General features: G+C 34.7%; 2 protein-coding genes across 13 annotated transcripts in view; one reads left to right on the plus strand and one right to left on the minus strand.

Annotated features, from left to right (window-relative positions):
* ACVR2A (activin A receptor type 2A) overlaps positions 1–7,053 on the plus strand; it is an 86,895-nt gene extending 79,842 nt beyond the window's left edge. For all 3 annotated transcript variants that reach the window (XM_057743954.1, XM_057743952.1, XM_057743953.1), the window contains 3 exons: positions 234–372; positions 3,524–3,654; positions 4,542–7,053. In XM_057743954.1, the coding sequence (XP_057599937.1) occupies positions 234–372; positions 3,524–3,654; positions 4,542–4,736 (465 nt within the window). In that variant the 3' untranslated portion in view covers positions 4,737–7,053. The remainder of the gene's footprint in view (positions 1–233; positions 373–3,523; positions 3,655–4,541) is intronic.
* A 3,657-nt stretch (positions 7,054–10,710) lies between these two features.
* Positions 10,711–21,705, minus strand: part of ORC4 (origin recognition complex subunit 4) — an 87,317-nt gene continuing 76,322 nt past the window's right edge. For 9 of the 10 annotated variants that reach the window (XM_057743962.1, XM_057743958.1, XM_057743959.1 and 6 more), the window contains 5 exons: positions 19,808–19,894; positions 14,436–14,544; positions 13,594–13,689; positions 13,440–13,507; positions 10,711–11,282 (listed from right to left, as the gene is read on the minus strand). In XM_057743962.1, coding sequence (XP_057599945.1) covers positions 11,094–11,282; positions 13,440–13,507; positions 13,594–13,689; positions 14,436–14,544; positions 19,808–19,894 — 549 coding nt within the window. In that variant the 3' untranslated portion in view covers positions 10,711–11,093. The remainder of the gene's footprint in view (positions 11,283–13,439; positions 13,508–13,593; positions 13,690–14,435; positions 14,545–19,807; positions 19,895–21,705) is intronic. The other variant, XM_057743964.1, reaches the window with a different exon arrangement.

A 21,705-nucleotide genomic window follows, 5' to 3' on the forward strand; every position in this document is an offset into this window, starting at 1 on the left:
ACTCTTACTTGTTTAAGCAGTCCTACTGATGGTTGTGTCCACTGTTTCCAATGTCTTGGCTGTTGTATTACTTGAAATGGAATAAAATTCTGGTGGTTATAATTTAGTTATCTTACCTGATATTAGACCACACTTGGTTTTGATTATCTTTACAAAATCATAAAATGATAGTCACATTTTATGTGACTATCACAAAGTTAGTAAGTGCTCTTTGCTTTCAACATCTTTTTCAGGTTGGTACCCGAAGGTATATGGCTCCAGAGGTATTAGAGGGTGCTATAAATTTCCAAAGGGATGCATTTTTGAGGATAGATATGTACGCCATGGGATTAGTCCTGTGGGAACTGGCTTCTCGCTGTACTGCTGCAGATGGTAAGGGAACAAATATTTTTTAAAAAGACATATACATATGTGTGTGTGTGTGTGTGTGTGTGTGTGTGTGTGTACCTACTACACATGTATGAAAGTGTTGATTACTCTCTAGGAAATATTTCAAAGTACATTTTTTTTTTAAATTCCAAGAGGTGGTAGCATAAAGAAAATTCAGGAGGCAGGGGACAGGGAGGACAGGAGAGGAAAGGTATTGATATGTACTGATCCATTACCATTGCCAGATGTTTTGCTGGGCACTTCACATACCTTTAGTTTATTTCCTAAAACAACTTTGGAGGTCATTATCACCTTTTACCTGTGAGGAATTTGATGCTCAAATTTTAAGTAGAAATTAAGTAGCTTGTCTATTTTAGCTGCAAGGTGGTAAGTGGTGAAACCTAGATTTGAAACTGATCCAGATTCAGGGAGAGGGCTGCTACTTTGGTTAGGTCACATGGGTCCTGAGACACCTAGGAGTTTAAGTCAACTCTTGGGTAAGAGGATGTGCGTGTAGTCAGGGGATTTTGTCTCCCAGGATACTCAGGCTGTCTATTCAGCACTCCTGTGATGGCAGCATATACCTAAGCAACCAGACTGAATGAGCATTCTGTCCTCCATGACCAGAACTGAGCATGTGTTCCACCAGAAGTTAGATTCTGCCTCCTTAAAGCTTTGAAAATCTGATCCGATATAGACATTATTGTGAACGTAAGTTACATTCCCTAGCAGATCACCTTGGTTCTAAGGGATTCCTAGTCATTGTTTTTGTTCTTGGAGTCCTTTTCAAGTCTTAAAAATATTTGCATTGGTTGATTGATTATAAACCTGCATATTATATTCCTGGTGTGACAGAATGATAGCATGCTAGGTTCTCTGTCTTTAGTGCTCCTCAGAAGGTCTCTACTCTCTCCAATTATGTTACATTTTTTTGGACGTGAGGATATAAGACAAACTTCCTGACTGTTAAACTCCCAAACCATTGTAAATTAGTTTGATCTGTTTTTTTAAAATTTTAATTTATAAAAGGTATAACCATCTTAACTTCTGTATATAAAAAGAGTATTTTCTGGGTACTCTAATAGTTTCTCAGTGCAGGACAGACTACCTCTGGTATGTGAAACTTAATTTGGGATACTCTGCTTTTAAAGGGAATTTGATGGAGAGTGCTCAGGAACGGACAGCCATTCATTTTTCCAGAATTGGTGTGGGAGTGGATCCAGAACCTAAGAAAGGTTGAAACAACTTGGATATAATTTTAGCTTAGAAGTCTGGGAAGAAGAGTAAGCTGTTCAGTGTGTTTTGGCTCAAAGTGGAAGACAAAATGCATTTATGGAGGCACAAGTAGGTTGGATGGCAGATGTTACAGTAAAATATGTTTCTTAAGAATTTCATTAACATGAACTCTCCAAAGCAAACCAATTGTATATAGTGTTATGGGGGATACACAAGTAATGTACAGTTTAGTTAAGGTGATAAACTGTATCCTGGACAATTAACTGTAGAGTAAGGTAATTATGAATTGTCTATGTAGGTAAATGTTTTGGATGAACGTTAATACCTGAGAAATGTAAGGGAGTGTTATGGGAGTTTAGAGGAGTGAGGAGTTCCTTTGTTTGTGGGGAAGAGAGGTTATCAGGGAAGTTTTTATGGAAAAAGAAAAGGATAGATGCTTACATTTCTTAAATGCCTTGCATGTGCTATGAAATACTCAATTGCAGAGAGTCAGGCATTTCTGATTCAAGTCAGAAATTGAAGCAGAGGGGACAGTGTGAACACTGCTGAAGTAAGTGTTTTTCAGTTTTTTTGATGGCTAATTGTTGATGGTTCAGTTCAATGATTCTCAAACTTTAATGTGCAATCTCTCGGGAATCTTGTTAAAATTCCCATTTTGACTCAATAGGTCTGGGGTGGGGCCTGATATTTACATTTCTTACAAGCTACCCGTCAGTGCCAGCACTGCTGACTTGTAGACCACGCTCTGAGTAGCAGGGGTTAAATAGACACCTTAGAATGTCAGTACTCTAGGTGACTGGAAGTGCTCAAGCAGAGACTGCCTGTCCAGCCATCAAGGATTCTTACATTTAAGCAGGGTTGAGTTAGATGGCCTTCTTGATCCACTGTTTATAACTTATATTCTAGGCAGGAGTATTTGGTGTGTTTTGAGAACTTGTACAAGGTTTATGTCTATATACAGACACATCTGGTCACTGAAATTGCTCATTAGTGACCAATTTCTGTCAAGGGGAGACAGTTTAGTGATTGAAAGCACAGACTTTAGAGTCATTCAGAGGTAGATTCAAATTCCAACTCTGTTACTTAACAGCTGTATGCCCTTGTGCAAATTATGGAACTTTTTTTTGAGCTTATTTCTTATCTGTAAAATAGAGTAATGCCGCCCTCACTCTGTGAAGATAAAATGGAAGTAAATAATATAAAGTTCCTGGTCAGCACAAGCGCTTATCAATTATTACTTACTACGAACTCCAAACTGAATTTCCATATTTGAGTAGGCCTAAGAAAAAAAGGAATCATGTTGCAGAATATATCTTGTCTGTCTGTGAAGGCACATTCTGACTTATTGGGAACCCTGTTTGTAGAGTAAATTTGTGATTTTTAAAAACTAAATATTTGGCAGCTCTTTTGAGGGCAGATAAGAGGTGTGACTCTGGGGTACATAATTCCTTATGTGGAGTGTGTAGAGGGCTGGACGTGTCAGAATAAAGATGGTTACAACAGACGGAACCCAAAATCTTCAGAGATGAAAGCACTACTGTTAACAGTCTGATCTGAATTGCAAGAGTGGGTACCTCAGAGAGCTATTATGTCCTTAATATGCAAATATCCATGGTTTCCTATGTCCTATATAGGAACAGAGATAGACGTTCCGTAGACAGTAGGTAAGAAAGCTCCTTACACAGTCCTTAGCAGAGTTACGTGCCAAATTACAGACTTTTTGATTTCCTCTAGATTAAAGTTTGTGTCACACTGTGGCGTAAGTACTGTTGAGCGTTTCTCTCATTATAGCATACTGTATCACGGTATCACTGTCACTGGGAAGAGGTGATACAGAGTATGTTTTAGAAAGCTTGTTCCAGTTTGGAAGAAAGATTTGAATTAAAATGATCCCCCCCCCTTTTTTTTTACATTTCAGGACCTGTAGATGAGTACATGTTGCCATTTGAGGAGGAAATTGGCCAGCATCCCTCTCTTGAAGACATGCAGGAAGTTGTTGTGCATAAAAAAAAGAGGCCTGTTTTAAGAGATTATTGGCAGAAACATGCTGTAAGTTACAGTTAACTTTTCACTTGAATTTCTAATAAAAAAAGACTTTTCAGAGGAATGATTTATATCTCTGCACATTTTTTTTTCTGGGAGGATTTTCTGAGGCAGTGATCTTCATACAGGATATTCTGTACTAGAGTTTTAGAAACAACAGAATGAAGGCTATGTCTGTATACTCAAGAGATCATAGTCTTGTGGAGCTGAGCTCTGTGGTCTTGTGCAGATGAGTATGTCCCCTGTTTGGAAAGCTTCCCAGGGACAAGAGTGCCTGGCTCTGAGCCTGTGAGTAGTTGGGTAACCTTGCTGATCACCACCTTCCCATATGATGTCATTTAAAAAAGTGAAGCACCCAGTTTTCTCTCTTCATGACAGTTTTCTGCATTTTGATTTGGGATTGGATGATTTTCAAGTCCTTAAGAGCCTAGGTAGGCAAAGGCTAGAACAATACTGCCTTGGTTATCTTGGGCTAGAAACGTGCATAAAGCCAGGTAGAAAATCCTTAAGTATGGCTTTCTAATTTTTTTTTTCCTACTTAATTGCAAGGTAGAAATGCTGATATTAACTAAGAAAACAATAAAAATTGGTAAACTTCTTAAAGCCTTGGTTTTGAATCCAGTTCAGAAGTTAGCATTTAAGTTACCTGGTTTATGAACAATGGTCAGGGATTTTTGGAATTAAAAAAACAAACCACCTGCTGTGATAGTCCCAATGCTTAAAAAAAAAAACATATAATAGATACTCAAATGTAAATGCTGACAAATATCAAACTTGGCTAATCTTGAAACTTTCTTTAACCCACAAAAATAACAATTTCTTTGTGAGGGTTTTATTCTATTTCCTAATAGAAAACAAAAATTGATGTGGTGTTTGAATGTGTTCCTTTTTAGGGAATGGCAATGCTCTGTGAAACGATAGAAGAATGTTGGGATCACGATGCTGAAGCCAGGTTATCAGCTGGATGTGTAGGTGAAAGAATTACTCAGATGCAGAGACTAACAAATATCATTACCACAGAGGACATTGTAACAGTAGTCACGATGGTGACAAATGTTGACTTTCCTCCCAAAGAATCTAGTCTATGATGGTTGCACCGTGTGTACACACTGAGAAACAGGACTCTGAACTGGAGCTGCTAACGAAACTGCTTACAGTTTATTTTCTGTGTGAAATGAGTAGGATGTCTTCTGGACATCTCAGAAGACCCTCGTTTCAAAAGGTGGCTCTGGGAGACTTATGGCATTGCCTGTAGCAGAGACATGAAGGACATGAGACTAAGAGAAAAGTTGAAAACTCTATAAAGAAACTGTTGAAAAAGTGTACATGAAGAATGTGGCCCTCTCCAAATCAAGGATCTTTTTGGACCTGGCTAATCAAGTGTTTGAAAACTGACATCAGATTTCTTAATGTCTGTCCGAAGACACTAATTCCTTAAATGAACTACTGCTATTTTTTTTTAAATCGAAAACTTTTCATTTCAGATTTTAAAAAGGGTAACTTGTTTTTATTGCATTTGCTGTTGTGTTTCTATAAATGACTATTGTAATGCCAATATGACACAGCTTGTGAATGTTTAGTGTGCTGCTGTTCTGTGTACATAAACAAAGTCATCTAAGTGGGGTACAGTAAAGAGGCTTCCAAGCATTACTTTAACCTCCCTCAACAAGGTATACCTCAGTTCCACGGTTGCTAAATTATAAAATTGAAAACACTAACAAAATTTGAATAATAAATTGACCCATGTTTTGTAACAAGGTATTACAAATTCACTGTGTTATTTAAGAAAAAAGGTAAGCTATGCTTAGTGCCAACAGTAAGTGGCCATTCGTAAAGCAGTGTTTTAGCTTTTCTTGTGCTAGCTTGTGATTTAAGGGAAAAAAAGTGTTTTGAAATGAAAAAATGGTGTCTTTCCCCACTTTCTCCCATGTTTTAAAGCTTCACCTTATATCCAGTTCCCAAAATACTGCATACTTACCTACGTATTTTTTTTAGGTGTGCTGTGCTTGGGGACTATTTGAAAATTTAAAGCATGATTTAAATTTTTTAAAGTGAGCTGTAACACTGGAAAGCTCTTCATTTTTATTCTTTTGAAATAGGTTTTTTTTCCTATTTATATATGTAAAATTGTAGTGTATTTCTTTTCACCAAACAGTGTGTGGGACATTCTTTATCACTGTTTTAGGATCACCTCAGGAAGTGTCATTACCCAGAATTCCTCACTCTCTGCTTTGAGACTTGTAACTTTATCACTATATTTCTGCTTGGTGCCATCTCGTCAGAGTAATATTTGATGTCTGTGATATGTCAAGAATTATCCTACGATAGAGATTTAAAATTTTAAGCACAGATTTCAGATGTTACTGCTTTAAAACAAATCAGGGATAACAAGTTAAACTTATAACTTAAAATATGCAATGGCATTTAGAGGTAACCAATGTTGATATAGGTAACATAGCTTAGCCTCCTCCTGCAAATTGCTTTTACAACTAACTCTGATATTAATTTAGGATAGTTCATGCCTTATCCTTGATAAGCAAATGGAATTGATGGTAGGTAGGTGCCAAAGTGCTTTTCAAAACAATATTACATTAGAATATAATTGGATTCCTTCTTAAATGTACAGGCCAAAGTAAAACATTAATTTCCTAAATTTCTAGATTACTGATGACCAACAAATAGCCAGTATTATGCTATGTACTTTTGTCAGGTCATTTTAAAATCCATACATTAATTTTACAAAAGAATTTTTTACACGTCACTATCAGGAGCTCACTGTGAATGTGTTATCTTGAAATGGCTTTTTAACCACACAGTACACTACATTTTACATAAAACATGCACTTAATCTCTGGGAATAATAAATTATATTATTTATAAATAATACATAGGTCAACAGACTCTAAGCAGGGAGGGAAAGAAGAGCAACAGCATTGCTGTCTGTGTGCCACACACCATACAGAACTTTGTGCTCTTGGTCACATAATGTACCCAAGGCTTTGTTGTATTTCTAAGAATTCCCATTTCATTGTTGAGTTCACCTTAATTTCAAAAAGTACTTAGCTTCTCAGTTTCTTGGTTTGGTTTTGCTTCCACTTGGAAACTGATTTAGAAGAGAAAATAATGAGAATGTTCATACATGAAAATTGTTAATTATCCTTAAGACTAATTTCTACCTGTTCTGAACATTTAATCCTGTTTTTAAAAGTTAAAAAAATCAAATCAAAACAAACAAGGACTATTATGATGAATGTTTGGCTTATGTGAACACTTAGAGATACATTTTCTAAGACCAGTTATTCACAACATAAAGTTTTCTCTTCATGTTAGAAAAAGTTTTTAGAAATCCTGGGTATTGTACTTAACTCTAGCTAACCAATTTTAAAACCTGTATCCTTTTGAGAACTACATTGATAGAAAAATACTTTTTATAAGCAGTAAAATAAGAATGTTCCAGTGACTACCTGTCCTGATACCTAGTTTTGTTAAAACTTTCTTTTGCAGGGCAATTTTCATGTTTGGTTTACAGTCAGCGTAGAGTGGGCAAGTTAATAAAAAGTTTGAGCTTAGGGATACTGAAAAAAAGAAAGATCAAAGAAAGAAAAATGATGATTTCTTTGTTTTGGGGTAAACTGAGACCCCAGTAATTTTTTCCTCATGTGTATGGTGCTCCTTATGATTCGTCTTGTATTTTGCCTTTATGACACCCATCAGAACTGCTGCTCTAACTTATCTCTTTACCTTGCCCAGATCTCCGTGTAAGGAATGCTTTATGATCAACTGCCATAGGACTGATGGATTAACCAGTGTTTGGCTTTATTCGAAATCTATGCCCTGCACAGCTCTTGTATGTATTTTAGACGCTAGGAAGTTTTTAGCATGTGATGTGTGATTCTTGTTTGAATGTCTATTACAGGTACCTTGTGAATCCAGAACAGAGACTGTGCCTCACAATTGTTGGTCCCGTGAACTTGCACTATCCTTCATGGTGATGTTTCAAAAATACAATCAGGAAGAAAAAAAAAGTTTAGAACTTAAAAATGAATCACATATCATGAAACTAAAAAGAATCTCTTCTTCCCCCTTTTCTCACTCCTAGGTAACAGCTACATTTAAGTAAAATGCAGGTGGGTAGGAGAAAAAATCCTGGCCAGGTGATAGTGGAATAAACTGATTACTGTTAAAAAAAAAATGCTTTACCACAGATACTTTCCAGTTTCTCTTTTTTATCTTTTTAAAATATTACTTTTTAGGAACATTTGGTATAATGTGCATAAAATTATTTACTGATTTATGGGCAAAATGATACAAGTAGCATCTTGATTGAACATCATTTACCTCAGATATTCAACCAGCAGTACATTTTTTATGCAGTCTCAACCCATATCCTATTTGTTACCTCTCAAAATATTGGTAAACAATTATTTTAGCTTTACTCTGTATTTCTTGTCAGTGTTTTGGGCACAGGTTGTTGTACTACTGTCAAATTGTACTTGCTATTTTTTCTGCAAGTATTTAACAAAAAGTTAAAAAAGAAAAAAAAAAGTCCCTTAAAACCCCACCTTGAGTAAGTGATTGTTAAATATTGTACAAATAAAATGTATGCTATCCCCATTCCATTCCCAAGTTAAATAAAAAATAAATATGGTATGATTTGCATATGAAGTTTTTCTTCAGTTATATGTTCTTAAAGTGGGGAACAGTAGCTTTATAATTTATAGTTTACACTTTGAGATTTGCAAGAATGGGGATAGGTGAAAAGCTTGTCAATTGTGGCATTTCCTACTAAAGTACGTATGTTGGTCCTGCCAATTTTAAGAGAGGCTAAATGGCATTAGTTACCTTGTCGTTCATACAGAGATTTTTAAAAAACATGGCTTAGGTAATAGACATCAAATATATAAATTACATTTCCCAACTAAGTTCACCAGTTGAACAGAAGAATTCTGGTATTTTCACTTAGGGTAATCAGTAATAGTGATCAGCAAGGAAGCTAGCTTTTGTTTACATTTTTAGTGTTGCAAATTCTCTTATCCCAACTTTCAAAGAAAATGAGGGTGGAAGAGCCCCACCTAGTCACATTGAGTGTCACACTTCACACCAATGGATTCTCAATTTTTTTAGGGTAAAGGTGAAGGAAGGGGCAACACTTGGGTTATGGTGGTTTGAAAGAACCTGCGTTGTCTTCTAAAACCAAATGAAAATGCAAATCGTGGTGGAATCTGCAAGGAATCTCTACAGAAAGACCGAAACTGTTTCCACAGCATTGTTCTGCAAAACAGATTCTTCAGACAGTTAATGGTGTATAATCAACACATATATAGCATTATGATGTGGTAAGTTTGGACCAACATTTCTTAATTCCCCAGAGCCATTCACATTGCGTGCCCTCAAAACTGGAAAGACTTGTTTTTTTCTTAATAAGTTCTGGTTTTTTGTAGGGCACTTGCAGGGATCACATGAGTGAAAACTGCACTGGTGGTGCTAACTTTGCTTCTCACCTGTTTTTCAATCTTTTGACTGTGCTGTTAATAGGCTACATTCCTCCTCTAGGAAATGCAAGTATCTTTAAGCCATATTTGTTAACATTATTCTCGAAACTTTTTACTAGGGCTTTGTCAGATTTGATTTTTATTTTATTGATGATAGTGTAAGAGATGAAGTTAGTTTAAAATTTTTAAAGTATATTTTACCTTCTCTGTATTAGGGAATATGGAAATGGGAACATGAACATTCCTCCTCTGAAAAAATGCCTTTGAAATGTGGGCACATGCTTCATTTATATGACTTTTGCTAACCTATTTTTTCTAGTTTGTTTTATTATATATAGCTCTTTCACTGATGTTGATGGATTTTTCTGTAGCGCTTATGTAGCCAGGGAGGCAGATGAGGGCTCTCGACCTTTTAGTGGCATCTCAAGCTGATAAAAATTTGCAGTCTTCAAGCCAGTTCTTTAGGTGCTTTTTTATGGTCAGTGCCTTTAAAGCAGAGGGTACTTCCCTAAAACAGTTCAGAAAAATTTTTAAAGGGACAATTTTAGTTCAAGTGCAAAATCCTTGCTTTTAGTAATAGTGATGCTACCGTGGTAAGTATTTTTGCAAAATATCCCTCCCAAAACTTTAGACTATTGCCTAGAACCATGATGCAAGCCTTAGCTTTCATGAGACACTGCTGAAAAGTAAATGACAGTGATCTGAAAACTTAGAATGCTTTGTATGCAAAGAATAGGTTACAACTACTGAAGAGCTATTTTTATGCACAGAAATCTCATATTCCATTCTAAACGTAATACTTCTTAAAAACCAAGTAAATAGTTTCTTAGAGTATACTTTTAAAAATACATGATAAGCAACACATTACTGAGCTTCGGTGTCAATGAGATAAGTTGAATTCCAGAGTCTGTCAAGCCTCTGGATGGGCCATTACTGTTAGTTTTCTCACCTGTAAACAACAGTAACTAAATATCATAGGGTCTTTGACAGTTAAAAGGATTACAAACTGCACAAGGATAGGGACTCTGTCTTTTGTAAACCTTCCATGAAAATAATAGAGTTAAATATTCTTGAATAAATGAAGTCACTAACACTTAACGAATGCTTATTAAATTTCACTTCAAACATATACTAGTATTAGTTCATGGATTCCTGAATTTATAAGGTGATGCTTTGACATTTCCACATTCTTCCTAGGGGGTCTATTTTTTGATACAAATAGATTTAGTTAACACTGTCATACACTTTCCATTATTTGTGGGGATGGTTTTATAAGAATTTCTAGTGCCTGGTAGACAAATGCTAGTGCCTAGAACAGGTCCAAGAATCTACAATTTAAAACATCCTACAAAAGATTCTTCTGTAGGTGGTATGAATACCATATTTTAAGAAGTCTGGAACAAAATGTTCAAACTTTTGGCTGTTTTCTTCCATGTAAACCATCTTCTAGCCAAACTGATCAGTCTCCTGAACTAGAAGCCCTGGTTCTGGGACAGAATCCCAAATTTCCATGAATACAGAAAAACTGCAGCACCTCCCAATGGACCAAAAGATTATTCATTACACCTCAACTCGTACCATTGTTTCTTTACTGCTTTGTTTAAGGTTTGTAAAAACATCTGGCTGCTGGGTTGAAATGAACTCAAATGTACCACATAAATACTTCACAAGTGTTAAATAAGCATATGGTTCAATCCCTAAAATAGTCATATTTATTTTTTTGAACAGCTACTTACAACATAACCTAAATCACTAGAATTATAAATCATGTAACTGCTCATGATTCAAAGGCAAGGCACAGCCATGATACTACATGTGTAACAGTCTCCATAAATACAAAAATACATCTTTATAAATATAAGAAAATGTATTAACATATCTTGTTAAAGGACAACAGCTTTTAGTTCTTTAGAGAAGTATGCCTGAAACTCCATAACTGAAGCATGGTTATATTCATAACCAGCTCAGGGAGGATGTTGCCCACTGCCTAACATCTGTAGGACAGTTAGGGTATTTCTGCAAAGCATTCATAATTTGCGTATTATCCAAAAGTAGTTTCATCAGCTGGTACTCCCTCTGTGCATTTACTGATGTTCTTTCCATGGGCCTTATTAATTCTAATTGTTGTAAATGTTCAAAAGCCTGAAGGATGAAAGAAATAGTTGGTCAGTTGTGGAACAGAGTACCAGGAAACAAAACTTAAGAGATAGCAGTAAGTTTCAAAAACAACTCTCATCAACCTCATAAAAACTTCACACATCACATGAGGCAGTGTTGATATACAGTTATCTGTCCCTGCATCACTGAATAGAAACAGGGCAAACTTAATTCAGTTTGTACAATATGGCTTTTGTTCCTAACCTCATTCTATGTCATATCTCTTCCTAGTACTTAAGTTAACAGTTTGCAGTTCTCTATAAAAACCTAAGATTTGATAAGACCAGTACTTTTTGACTAATTGCCTAGGTTACTCAAATTTGCCTTTATATATTGTTTCTACCTTTGTAAGACTTTGCTGTGTAAAAGTTTAATATAGATGTAAAAAGAGACGGAAGCAGGAAAGACCCCTAGTATACCTGTTCAGCTAATCCTATACACAAATGATTCAGCAGAGTGGTATGAGTATGGAGGAGAAGAGAGGGTCCTGCTTCCCTAAGTCTGACAGAGACTACTACAACCTGTCCAAAAGTCCCTTTCTTTCATCTTCCCCACCTTAATAGGGCTCTTTACTGTATGCTTCCTCTTACCTCTAACACCATTTATTATGTCTTTTCTAACCATGATTGTTGTCTTAGGTATTTTATTAGGGTATGAAAAAAAACCCCATTATATCATGACCTACTAACCATTAAGTAATGATACACTGAAATAGATTATGAGCTTTCTATTCTTAAGCCTCACTGTGAAAAGTACTATTGGAATGTATTCTTTATGTAGTATAAAAATTCTTCTGATGAAAAGAGAAACAGACACCATTAATTTCTGAAAATGAGAAAATACTAGAGGCTGCAGGTATTGGTTGAATAAAATTGAGATTTAAGATATTTCTAGGTAGCAAAATACTTTCTTATTTAAAATGTAGAAATGAGCAACTTCAAATTACTCATAGAAATTTAAGTGCTCAGCTTACCCCTTCCACTCACATACAACTACCACAAACTATGACTATCAGACAAATATGGACATTATGAAGGGAGGAAAAAACCAACCTCCAGTAAACTAAATACTTTTCCTTTTGTTTTGAAGAAATGGTAATGCCCTGATCTCACATTTTTTGGCTGCTGTAAGAATAAAGTTCTGACTACTAATCCCTTACAAAGGATGCTAAAGAACTTATGGGGCCACTGCCTAAAAAAAAAAAATCAAAAAAGGTGATTCTTCCCATAAAGTTCTCTACAGCTATGCTGTCCAATAACCACTAAGTACACAGGGCTCTTGAGGATCTGAAATGTGGGACTTTTTAATTTTATGTAATTTTTATTAATTTAAAAATTAATATTTAGTTAGAAAATTTTAAGTATGTTTGAAACAATTTCAGAATGTAAATCTACTGCAGCTAAATAATTTAAAGAATCTAAAAAATATAAGGAATCTAAAAAGCAATTATTTCCACTGAATATTCAGTAAATTAAGATGTACTTTAAGTGTAAACACACAGAATTTCAAAGCCTTAACACAAAAGAAAATAAAAAACTTCATTAATAATTTTCTACATTGACTGTATATCAGAATAATTTGGTACAGTAAATAAAATTTATTGTCCAAGTTAATTTCACTTTTTTTTTTTTTACTTTTTTGTTGCTACTAGAAAATATAAAATTAAATTATGTGGCTCATATTTCTGGTGGACAATGGTATGATAGAATAAAGTTCCTCAAATTCTAAGCTCATGCCTTACCCAACCCTAACGAAACTTTCTCTGTATACCCTCACCAGCCAATGAGATTGTTTTTTATTTTCTTAATGACTCATTCTCTCTCTTTTTACTGCTGAGATTATAAAGCCAACCTCAGAGGTATAAAGGGATAGGGTTATCTTTGTCTTACATAGACTGTAATGAGTAGTTCAGGATGCAAGTGCTAGAAGAGACAGTAGAGGGCAGTATACTCCCACAAACTGTAAAACACTGCATTCTTCAAAATTATTCAAACATTTCATTTTTAGATTGACTTGGTCTGTTTTGAATAAAATTCCTATGATAATACCTAATGTTTCAAAATTAGTGAAATTGCAACTACGATATATACAATCAAATTAGATGTAAAAATAAGCATATCTGCAGAAAAATTAAAATCTTACCTTCATGACAACAGGTTTCTCAAAATTATAAACAGAATGGGCCTTCCTTTGAACAAACTTCTGAAACTCTGGACAGAAAGCAATGACAATGTTAGTACCTTCAAATAAGCAGTGGGGTAGAGTCAGGTAGAAACTTACCAATGTCTAATCTCACCATTATAAACCATTTGAAAATTAAAGGGCTCCTCTTCATAGATGTCATTTAAATGTTTCATTGCTATGATAAGACAGATTTCTAAGACTGAAAGACCTATAATAAAAGGATAACAAACTATGAGTTATTAGTTTATTTACTGATACATAAAACTGAAATAAGTGTCCTACAAATAGAAGGATAAAGTAAAAGATTATGGTTTTGAGGGTTGGGGAGAGGTCAAGACACCCTGCTAGGTTCAAATGTGTTTCAGTCACTTATCTGAATAATCTTAAGCAAGTTACACAACCTCCCTGAGCTTAGTTTTCATATATGTAAAGTAAGGGTCCTTCTAAACTTCCACAGATGTTATAAGGATGAGAGACAATACTATCAAGCACTTACCACATGGCCCACAGTAAACATAAACCACAGCTCCAATTATTATGTAACTTCAAATCACATAGGGCCATCGATTATTCAGAAGAATCTCTAATCCCCTGGAAATTATATCTAATTTTTTTTTTTCCTGGAGAGGAGAAGGTTCATTAGATTCTCAAAAGGGATAGTGAACTCCAAATGGCTAAATGCCAGTGCTCTTCATTAGCACTTGCTGCAATGAGAACACCTGCAATACAGTCTTAGCTGAATTTCCAATGCAGCAAGAGAGGCAGTGCCTCAAGCTTCTTTTAGTTTAAATGGGAGTAATAATACTTTTTAAAGGGCTGAGTTAAAGGATATATGGATATAAAAGCATTCTGTACATAAAACACTATAACCAATGTTAATTATAATTTTGAAAAGCCTACTGTTATATAAACTTGAACTTATTTAAAAAACTACTAATCACGCAGGTTTCTCACCATGTACAATGTTTGCTTTGGAGTCCATGCTACACAGCTGGTTTGCCTCCATCAGATCTGCTGCAGTCATAAATGGGTGTGCTGGTGTTACACGATTTAAAGCAAGCATCTATGGAAATGCAGATCAGAAAAACAACTGCATATTTACTTGGGCATTTTGGAGATATCACTGAACTAAACTTCTTAGAGAGTTATAAAAGAGTAGACAGTAATGCTCAGGAAAGATATTCTTATATTTAGCTCTATTAAAATATAGTATTTCAATTCATATGCCATGTAACTGTATAAATGTAAAGTATTAAAAAGTTCTTGCTGCTCTCTCTGCCCCTTTCCATTTGCATATCTTGTTTGTTTACAACTCCTCAAAAGAAAAACATTTTAAAAGGAGTAGGGTGAGGAGAAAAGACCAAAAATAAGTAAGAATACTATTTAAAGCCACAAACTAAACCAAACCAAAAAGACAGAACTGTGACTTATAAAAACTTTCTTACCACCCAATCAACCAATCAAGGTTAGCCTTAAGTGATAGATAGAAGTCAGCTACTTTATGTTCAATTGTATTAAAAAGAAAAAAAAACAACAAAATTACACCAAGAAGCAACTCTCCTTGAAAACAAGGAGCAAGTTGCTTTCATGTAGCAAGTTCTCTGTCCAACAACTAGCAAAACTTCTGCATTTGAAGATTTCTTTACTTGTAACTTTCATAACATCTAAATTTTACTTAATTTTTAAAAAAATTATTTTTCATTGAAATATAATTGACTCAGCATTTAAATTTAGTCATATAAACAGGGTTAGCAGATTAAAATGCATGACCTCCGATTAAATTTGAATTCTAGGTAAACAATGAGTAATTTCTTAGTGAAAGTATATGCCATGTAATATTTGGGACATTTACACTAGAACTCCCTTAAAAAAATTTTTTTTTATTTATAGTTGATTTACATGCTATGTTAATTTCTACTGTAGAGCAAAGTGATTCAGTTATACATCTATATACCCTCTTTTCCACATTCTTTTCCACTATGGTCTATCACAAGATATTGAATATAGTTCTCTGTGCTTTACAGTAGGACCTTATTGTTTACCCATTTACATATAATAGTTTGCATCTGCATCCCAAACCATCCCTCCACCACCCCACTCTCGCCCTTGGCAGCCACAAATCTATTCTCTATGTCATGAGTCTGTTTCTATTTCATAGATCAAGTTTCATTTGTGTCATATTTTAGATTCCACATATAACTGATAGCATATGGTATCTTTCTTTCTGATGTACTTCACTTAGTATGATAATCTCTAGGTCCATCTATCTATGTTGCTGCCGATGGCATTATTTCATTCTTTTTTATGGCTAAGTAGTATTCCTTTGTGTATATGCACCACATATTCTTTATCCATTCATCTACTGATGGACATTTAGGTTGTTTCCATGTCTTGGCTATGGTGAATAATGCTATGAACATACGACTGCATGTATCTTTGAATTATAGTTTTGTCCGAATATATGCCCAAGAGTGGGATTATTGTATCATATGGAAAATCTGTTTTTAGTTTTTTGAAGAACCTCCAAACTGTTTTCCATAATAGCTGCAGGAATTTACATTCCCACCAACATAGTAGCTGCAGGAATTTACATTCCACACCCTCTCTGGCATTTGTTATCTGTAGACTTTTTAATGATGGCCATTCTGACTGGTGTGAGGTGATACCTCACTGTAGTTTTGATTTGTGTTTCCTTAATAATTAGTGATGTGAAACATCTATTCACATGCCTGTTATCATCTATATGTCTTCTTTGGAGAAGTATCTATCTAGGTGTTCTGCCCGATTTTTGATTGGGTTGTTTTGTTGTTGTTGTTGTTGTTGTTATTAAGTTGTAAGATATGTTTGTATATTTTGGAAATTAAGCCCTTGTCTGTCACATCATTTGCAAGAATTTTCTCCCAGTCCATAGGTTGTCTTTTCGCTTCGTTTGTGGGTTTCCTTTGCTGTACAAAAGCTTGTAAGTTTGATTAGGTCACATTTGTTTATTTTTGCTTTTATTTCAATTGCCTTGAACTGTCTCCCTTTTTTAACCAGGGCCAGAGTCCTTAATTGAACAAAAGAGTTTGGTAATCCTTGTCCTTCATTCTCCTACTGGGAGGGACCCAGGTACCCAGTAGCTCCTTCCCTTTCTCTTACCTTTTCATTTTCCTTTTCTTATAAAATATTTTTGACATATAAAAAGGCAAGAGAATCATATAATGGCTATCCATGACCACTTCCTCAGCTTACAAAATATAAGTTTACAGAGTTGGAGCCCCTGTCTCTTGCCCTGGTTGGACTCTCTACTCTTCTCTGTGCAAAAAGAAATCATGCACGTCTTCATCCTTCTACTACATATCTTTGTATTCCTAGAAAATACAGAGTAATTTTCAAGTCTTATATAAATACCATATTGTACTTATGCAACTTTTTCTTCACTAAACATCTGTCATAATGCATCCATGTCAAGATGTCAATTCTGGTTTTATTCCTTTGTAATATACTTACAAGTTAATTATTCTTTCCCTTTTGATGGATAGCTATCATTTTGGGGGGGATTATAAACAAGGCTGCAATAAACAATCCTGTACATGCCTTCTTGTGTATTTGAGTCTCTCTAGACACCTAATTTGCCCTATTTCTCTCCAAAGTACCTATACATATTTACATTACTAGCAGCAATAAATAGTCATAGACACCATACCATCAGACATAAACTTTTGACACCCACCAGACTGGCAGAAAAGAAAAAAAAATAAGGTTTAATTGTAAAGTTTAAATTGTACCATTTTCCTAATTACTGGAGAGGTTAAATATCTTTGCAAATTATAAGTCATGTGGGATTCTACATAGGTGGATTGCTTGCACTCATATTCTTAGTTCATTCCTTTACTGATTACTACAGAAGCTCTTTATATATTATGGAGAGTGTTGATGATTACATACATTGCATTTTTCCTCTCCTAATCAGGCTTCACTTCTTCTATGGTATCTTCCCAGTGTCTAGACATTTAAAAATTCAATGTAATTAACTTTAACCATCTTTTCTGTGTGGCTTGTGATTTGTGTAACTTCTCTAAGAAATCTTTCCCTACCTCGAAAGTGGGGGGTTGGGGGGGGGTGGCGAGGGGCTGGGGTGGGGGATGAACTGGGAGACTGGGATTGCCATACATACATTGCTAATAAGAAAAAAGATATCAAATTGTAAACTTTAAATATATGCAGTTTATTATATGTCAATTGTACCTCAATAAAAGTTCTTAAAAAAATAAAAATTAAAAAAAAAGAAAATTAAAAAAAAGGGAAAAATAAAAATCTTTCCCTACCTCAAGAATACAAACATATTCTCTTATATTTTTCTTCTAACTAAAAAAAAAAAAGTTTTGTTTTTGTACATAAATATAGGTTTATCCAGCTGAAATTTACTTTAGGCTGTGCAATGAGGGTGTTTTTTCTATAACTTCTGATTTTTTTGTTGAAAAATTATGCAAAGTATATTTAAACTCAGTCAAGCCTCTTTTCTTTACAATTTCTACCAACTCCAAAACTTTTCTTAAATAAGAAAAATCAAAACAAAAATTGAGCCATCACCTTGAATTAAAAATGTAACAGGAAACTGGCAAAATAATGGTTTTTCATGTTGACAATTTTGAGGCAGGGATATTTTCCCAGGATAATAAGAGGTATGTGTTTATGTGTATGTGTGTGTGTGTGTATCCTCCATATATCATAAGTTAGTAAATGAAGTCTAATTTTGGTACATAAATAACTAAAATTTCTACTTTAAAAATTCTTAGTCTCTGTAATAGCTCTGTGATAAAGAAAGCTGTTGCTGAAAATGGCAGTATGGCTTTGATAAATGAGAGGGGGATGTGCTAATGAGAGGGAAAGTATAGGGTTGGCCAAAAAATTCATTCTGGTTTTTCCATAACATCTTATGGAAAAACCCAAACAAACTTTTTGGCCAATCCTATATTATAGAGAGGAAAATGCTCTTAAGTTTTCTAAACAAAACCAGAAATGGGGGAGAATCTGTTAAAAAGTGGCAGAACTGTATAGTAAAGCTGGATAAGCTTGAAGCCAGACAGCCTTGGATTTGAGTCTTAGATTTGCCATCAACTAGCTGTGTGACCTGGGGTAAGTTATTTAACCTCAAAGAGCATCGGTTTCCTCAAAGGTAAGGCTAAAATACACCCAAAGATAAAAAAAGGATTAATATAATGGTTAGATATAATGCTGGTAAAGTAACTAGGTCACGTGACTCATGTGCTATTTAACAAATGATACCCATTATTATTATAAATGGAAGTGACCAAGAAGAAACTCATGAAACCAAAATTCTTTTCTCATTGAAAGGTGTTTGCCATACCTTTCGTAATAATGAATAATTTTCTAGAAGTACTAGGCTAGTATCAAGTACTCTTAGTGAAGGAAGAACTTTACTTTTCAGAACAATTAGGTACCCCTTTCTTGATACTATTTAAGAGATAAGTACTTGGTGAAAGACCATGACCAGGTAGAATTTATCCAGGCATGTAAAGCTAGTTCAAAGTTCACAAAACAAGCAAGGTAATTCAACATATCAACAGGCTAACGAAGAAAAGTCATAGATCATATTCGTTGATACAGAATAAGCATTTGACAAAATCCAACACAATCATAATAAACTCTCAGCAAGTTAGGAATAGATGAGAATTACCTTAACTTAATAATAGAAATGTATTAAAAACCTACAGCTTACATCATACTTAATGGCAAAAGACTGAATACTTTCCCCCTAAGATCAGGAATTATCCACCCTCACCATTCTTATTCAACATAGTGCAAGAAGTTCTGGCCATTGCAAAAAAGACAGGAAAAAGAAATAAAAGATATACAAATTAGAAAGGAAAAAAATAAAACTCTGTATTTGCAGATGACATGATTATCTACATAGAAAATCTCAAGGAACTTACTTAAAAAACTCCTAAAATAAATGAGTAAAGCAACACTGCAGAATACAACATCAACACAAAAATCAGTCATATTTCTATATACTAACAATAAGCATGCTAAAACCAAAATTAAAAACCAAATATCATTTATAATTGTCCCTAAGGAAAGTAAACACTTAGGTATACACTGTAAACAATGTACAGGATCTCTGAGATGAGAATTATAAAATGATGATGAAAGAAACCAGAGAAGAACTAAAGAAGAGATGCACCATATTCAGGGATTGGAAGACCTAACGTAGTAGACATGTTAATTCTCCCAAAATTTATCTAGAGGTTTAACCAATTCCTGTCAGAACGTAACTACCTGGTGAAAGAAAATGAGTGATTAAAAGTAAAACTAATACAAACCAGTAGCATGTGTAATGACCGCAGGTTTTTGCTGACATTGAAATGCTTCTGCAGCACTTCTTGCACACTTCTATCTTCTGAGAGACTCTAGAGGAAAAAAATCAAAACAGAGTAAAGGAACGATGCAGTTTAAAACCTAAATATAACCTCGTGCCTCACTGGCTGGTGTACCTCATTAACTCTGTCTAGTATTTATTCATTATTAAATACGTGCTGGTCTTATTGGTGGAAAACAAAAATCAAAATCAAATTTTCCACTCTATTGATTTTTTTATCCCTTTAGGTTAATTCCAAAGATACAAAGATAAAACATAACCCTTGCTACCACAAAACTTCTAGTCTAAAAGGGAAAATTATACAGTCATACTAGTGGAATGATCAAAATGCAACATTAAATGCAACAGAGAATAAGGGTTATTTACTATACGTCAAAACAAGGTAAAGTATTACAAAGAATGCTTAAACTGTATGAGTCAATACGCTACCAAGAAGAAAGAGCATTCCAGTTATTGGGAACAGCATGAGCAATGTAGGAAGACTGGGCATATGGATAGAAGATAAGTAGTCATGTCATCCTGAGTTTCAGTTATTGGCAAAGTGATTGTATAGAAAGACAAAGGCAGGCAAACCTAACTGGAGGCAATTGCAGTTGCCCATATAAGTAACAAAGTAAGAGATTGAGAAAGATACTGAAGACTGGAATAAATAAGAGGGGAAGAAAACAAGAGGGACATACTTCAAGAGGGAAGTGGTGATCAACAATGTAAACTACATACTTTGAATAACTAAATTAAGATATATTTTGAGAAGTTGATGGCTTTGGAAATTTAGAGATCAACAGGGCCCTTTGAAAAAGCACTATCTAAATATATATTTAATATATCAACTTTATAAATGACTTGGTAAGAGTCAACAATTGCAGAAAGAAGGACTACAGTTAATTTCCAAAAGTTTTTTATTTGTAATACTTTTATTATTTTATGTTCATCTAGTATATTTCCAAAGGGTATTCAACCCTGTTTATGATAAAAAGATATATATAGCAACAACAAGCCTTGCAAGAGAGAAAGAGAAGACTAAAAAACAGTGACTGCAGTGAATTAGGATTAATGAGAGGTGAGGTTCACTTGGCACTGAAGAAAAGATTAGACAGATGAAAGGACAGTAAATTCAGACTTGGCAGAGCCAAAAAAAAAGGCTTGGGTAAGATTGATATAATTTTTCAAAAATCATCTTCAAGGAATAAGGATTCTTTTTCCCAAAAAAAGCCCAGAAAACTAAGTATTTCTATGTTTTCTAGAGCTAAAACTATATGTCTCTACTTCTTCCACTGTAAGAATATCCAGATTCAGGAATAAGTTCTAGTCTAATGGGATGAAGTTTTATGCTCTCAGTAAATATATTATCCTAGTTATATCCCCATTCCCTTGCTACTGTTTTTAGTCTTCTCTCTTATCCAGGGAAACTGACACAGTTCCTTTTCACTGATGTACTTTTCACAAGAGCAGCAGCTGCAGAAACAAGTTCTTAAATTTCCTTTGAGGAGAATTAGCTGTGGTCCTTTTAAATGCTCTTTTATACAAAGGTTTTTCTTATACTGCCATGCTGAGATGGTGTTCAACCTGCTTACTTATATATTTGGGATAGGGCTAAAACAAACATTCAAGTTAGGAAGAATGTCCCGGTTCAAGTCTATCCTGAAGATATTTCTTAGATGAGATGCCATAGGTGACCTGTTATCTATACTAATGCTTTTTAACCTTGTAATTAGAAAAACTTGCTGAATAGTCAGCACTGAGTGAAAGGATAGCTCCTTCAGTGCACACCCCCCCCTTCCCCCCCCCCCCAGGCAGGGCCTCTGGCCATGGTGCTGACATATATTTTTTTAAGTGAAGCTC

The sequence above is a fragment of the Hippopotamus amphibius genome, chromosome 8 (genome assembly GCF_030028045.1).
Source record: "Hippopotamus amphibius kiboko isolate mHipAmp2 chromosome 8, mHipAmp2.hap2, whole genome shotgun sequence".
Taxonomy (NCBI): Eukaryota; Metazoa; Chordata; class Mammalia; order Artiodactyla; family Hippopotamidae; genus Hippopotamus; species Hippopotamus amphibius.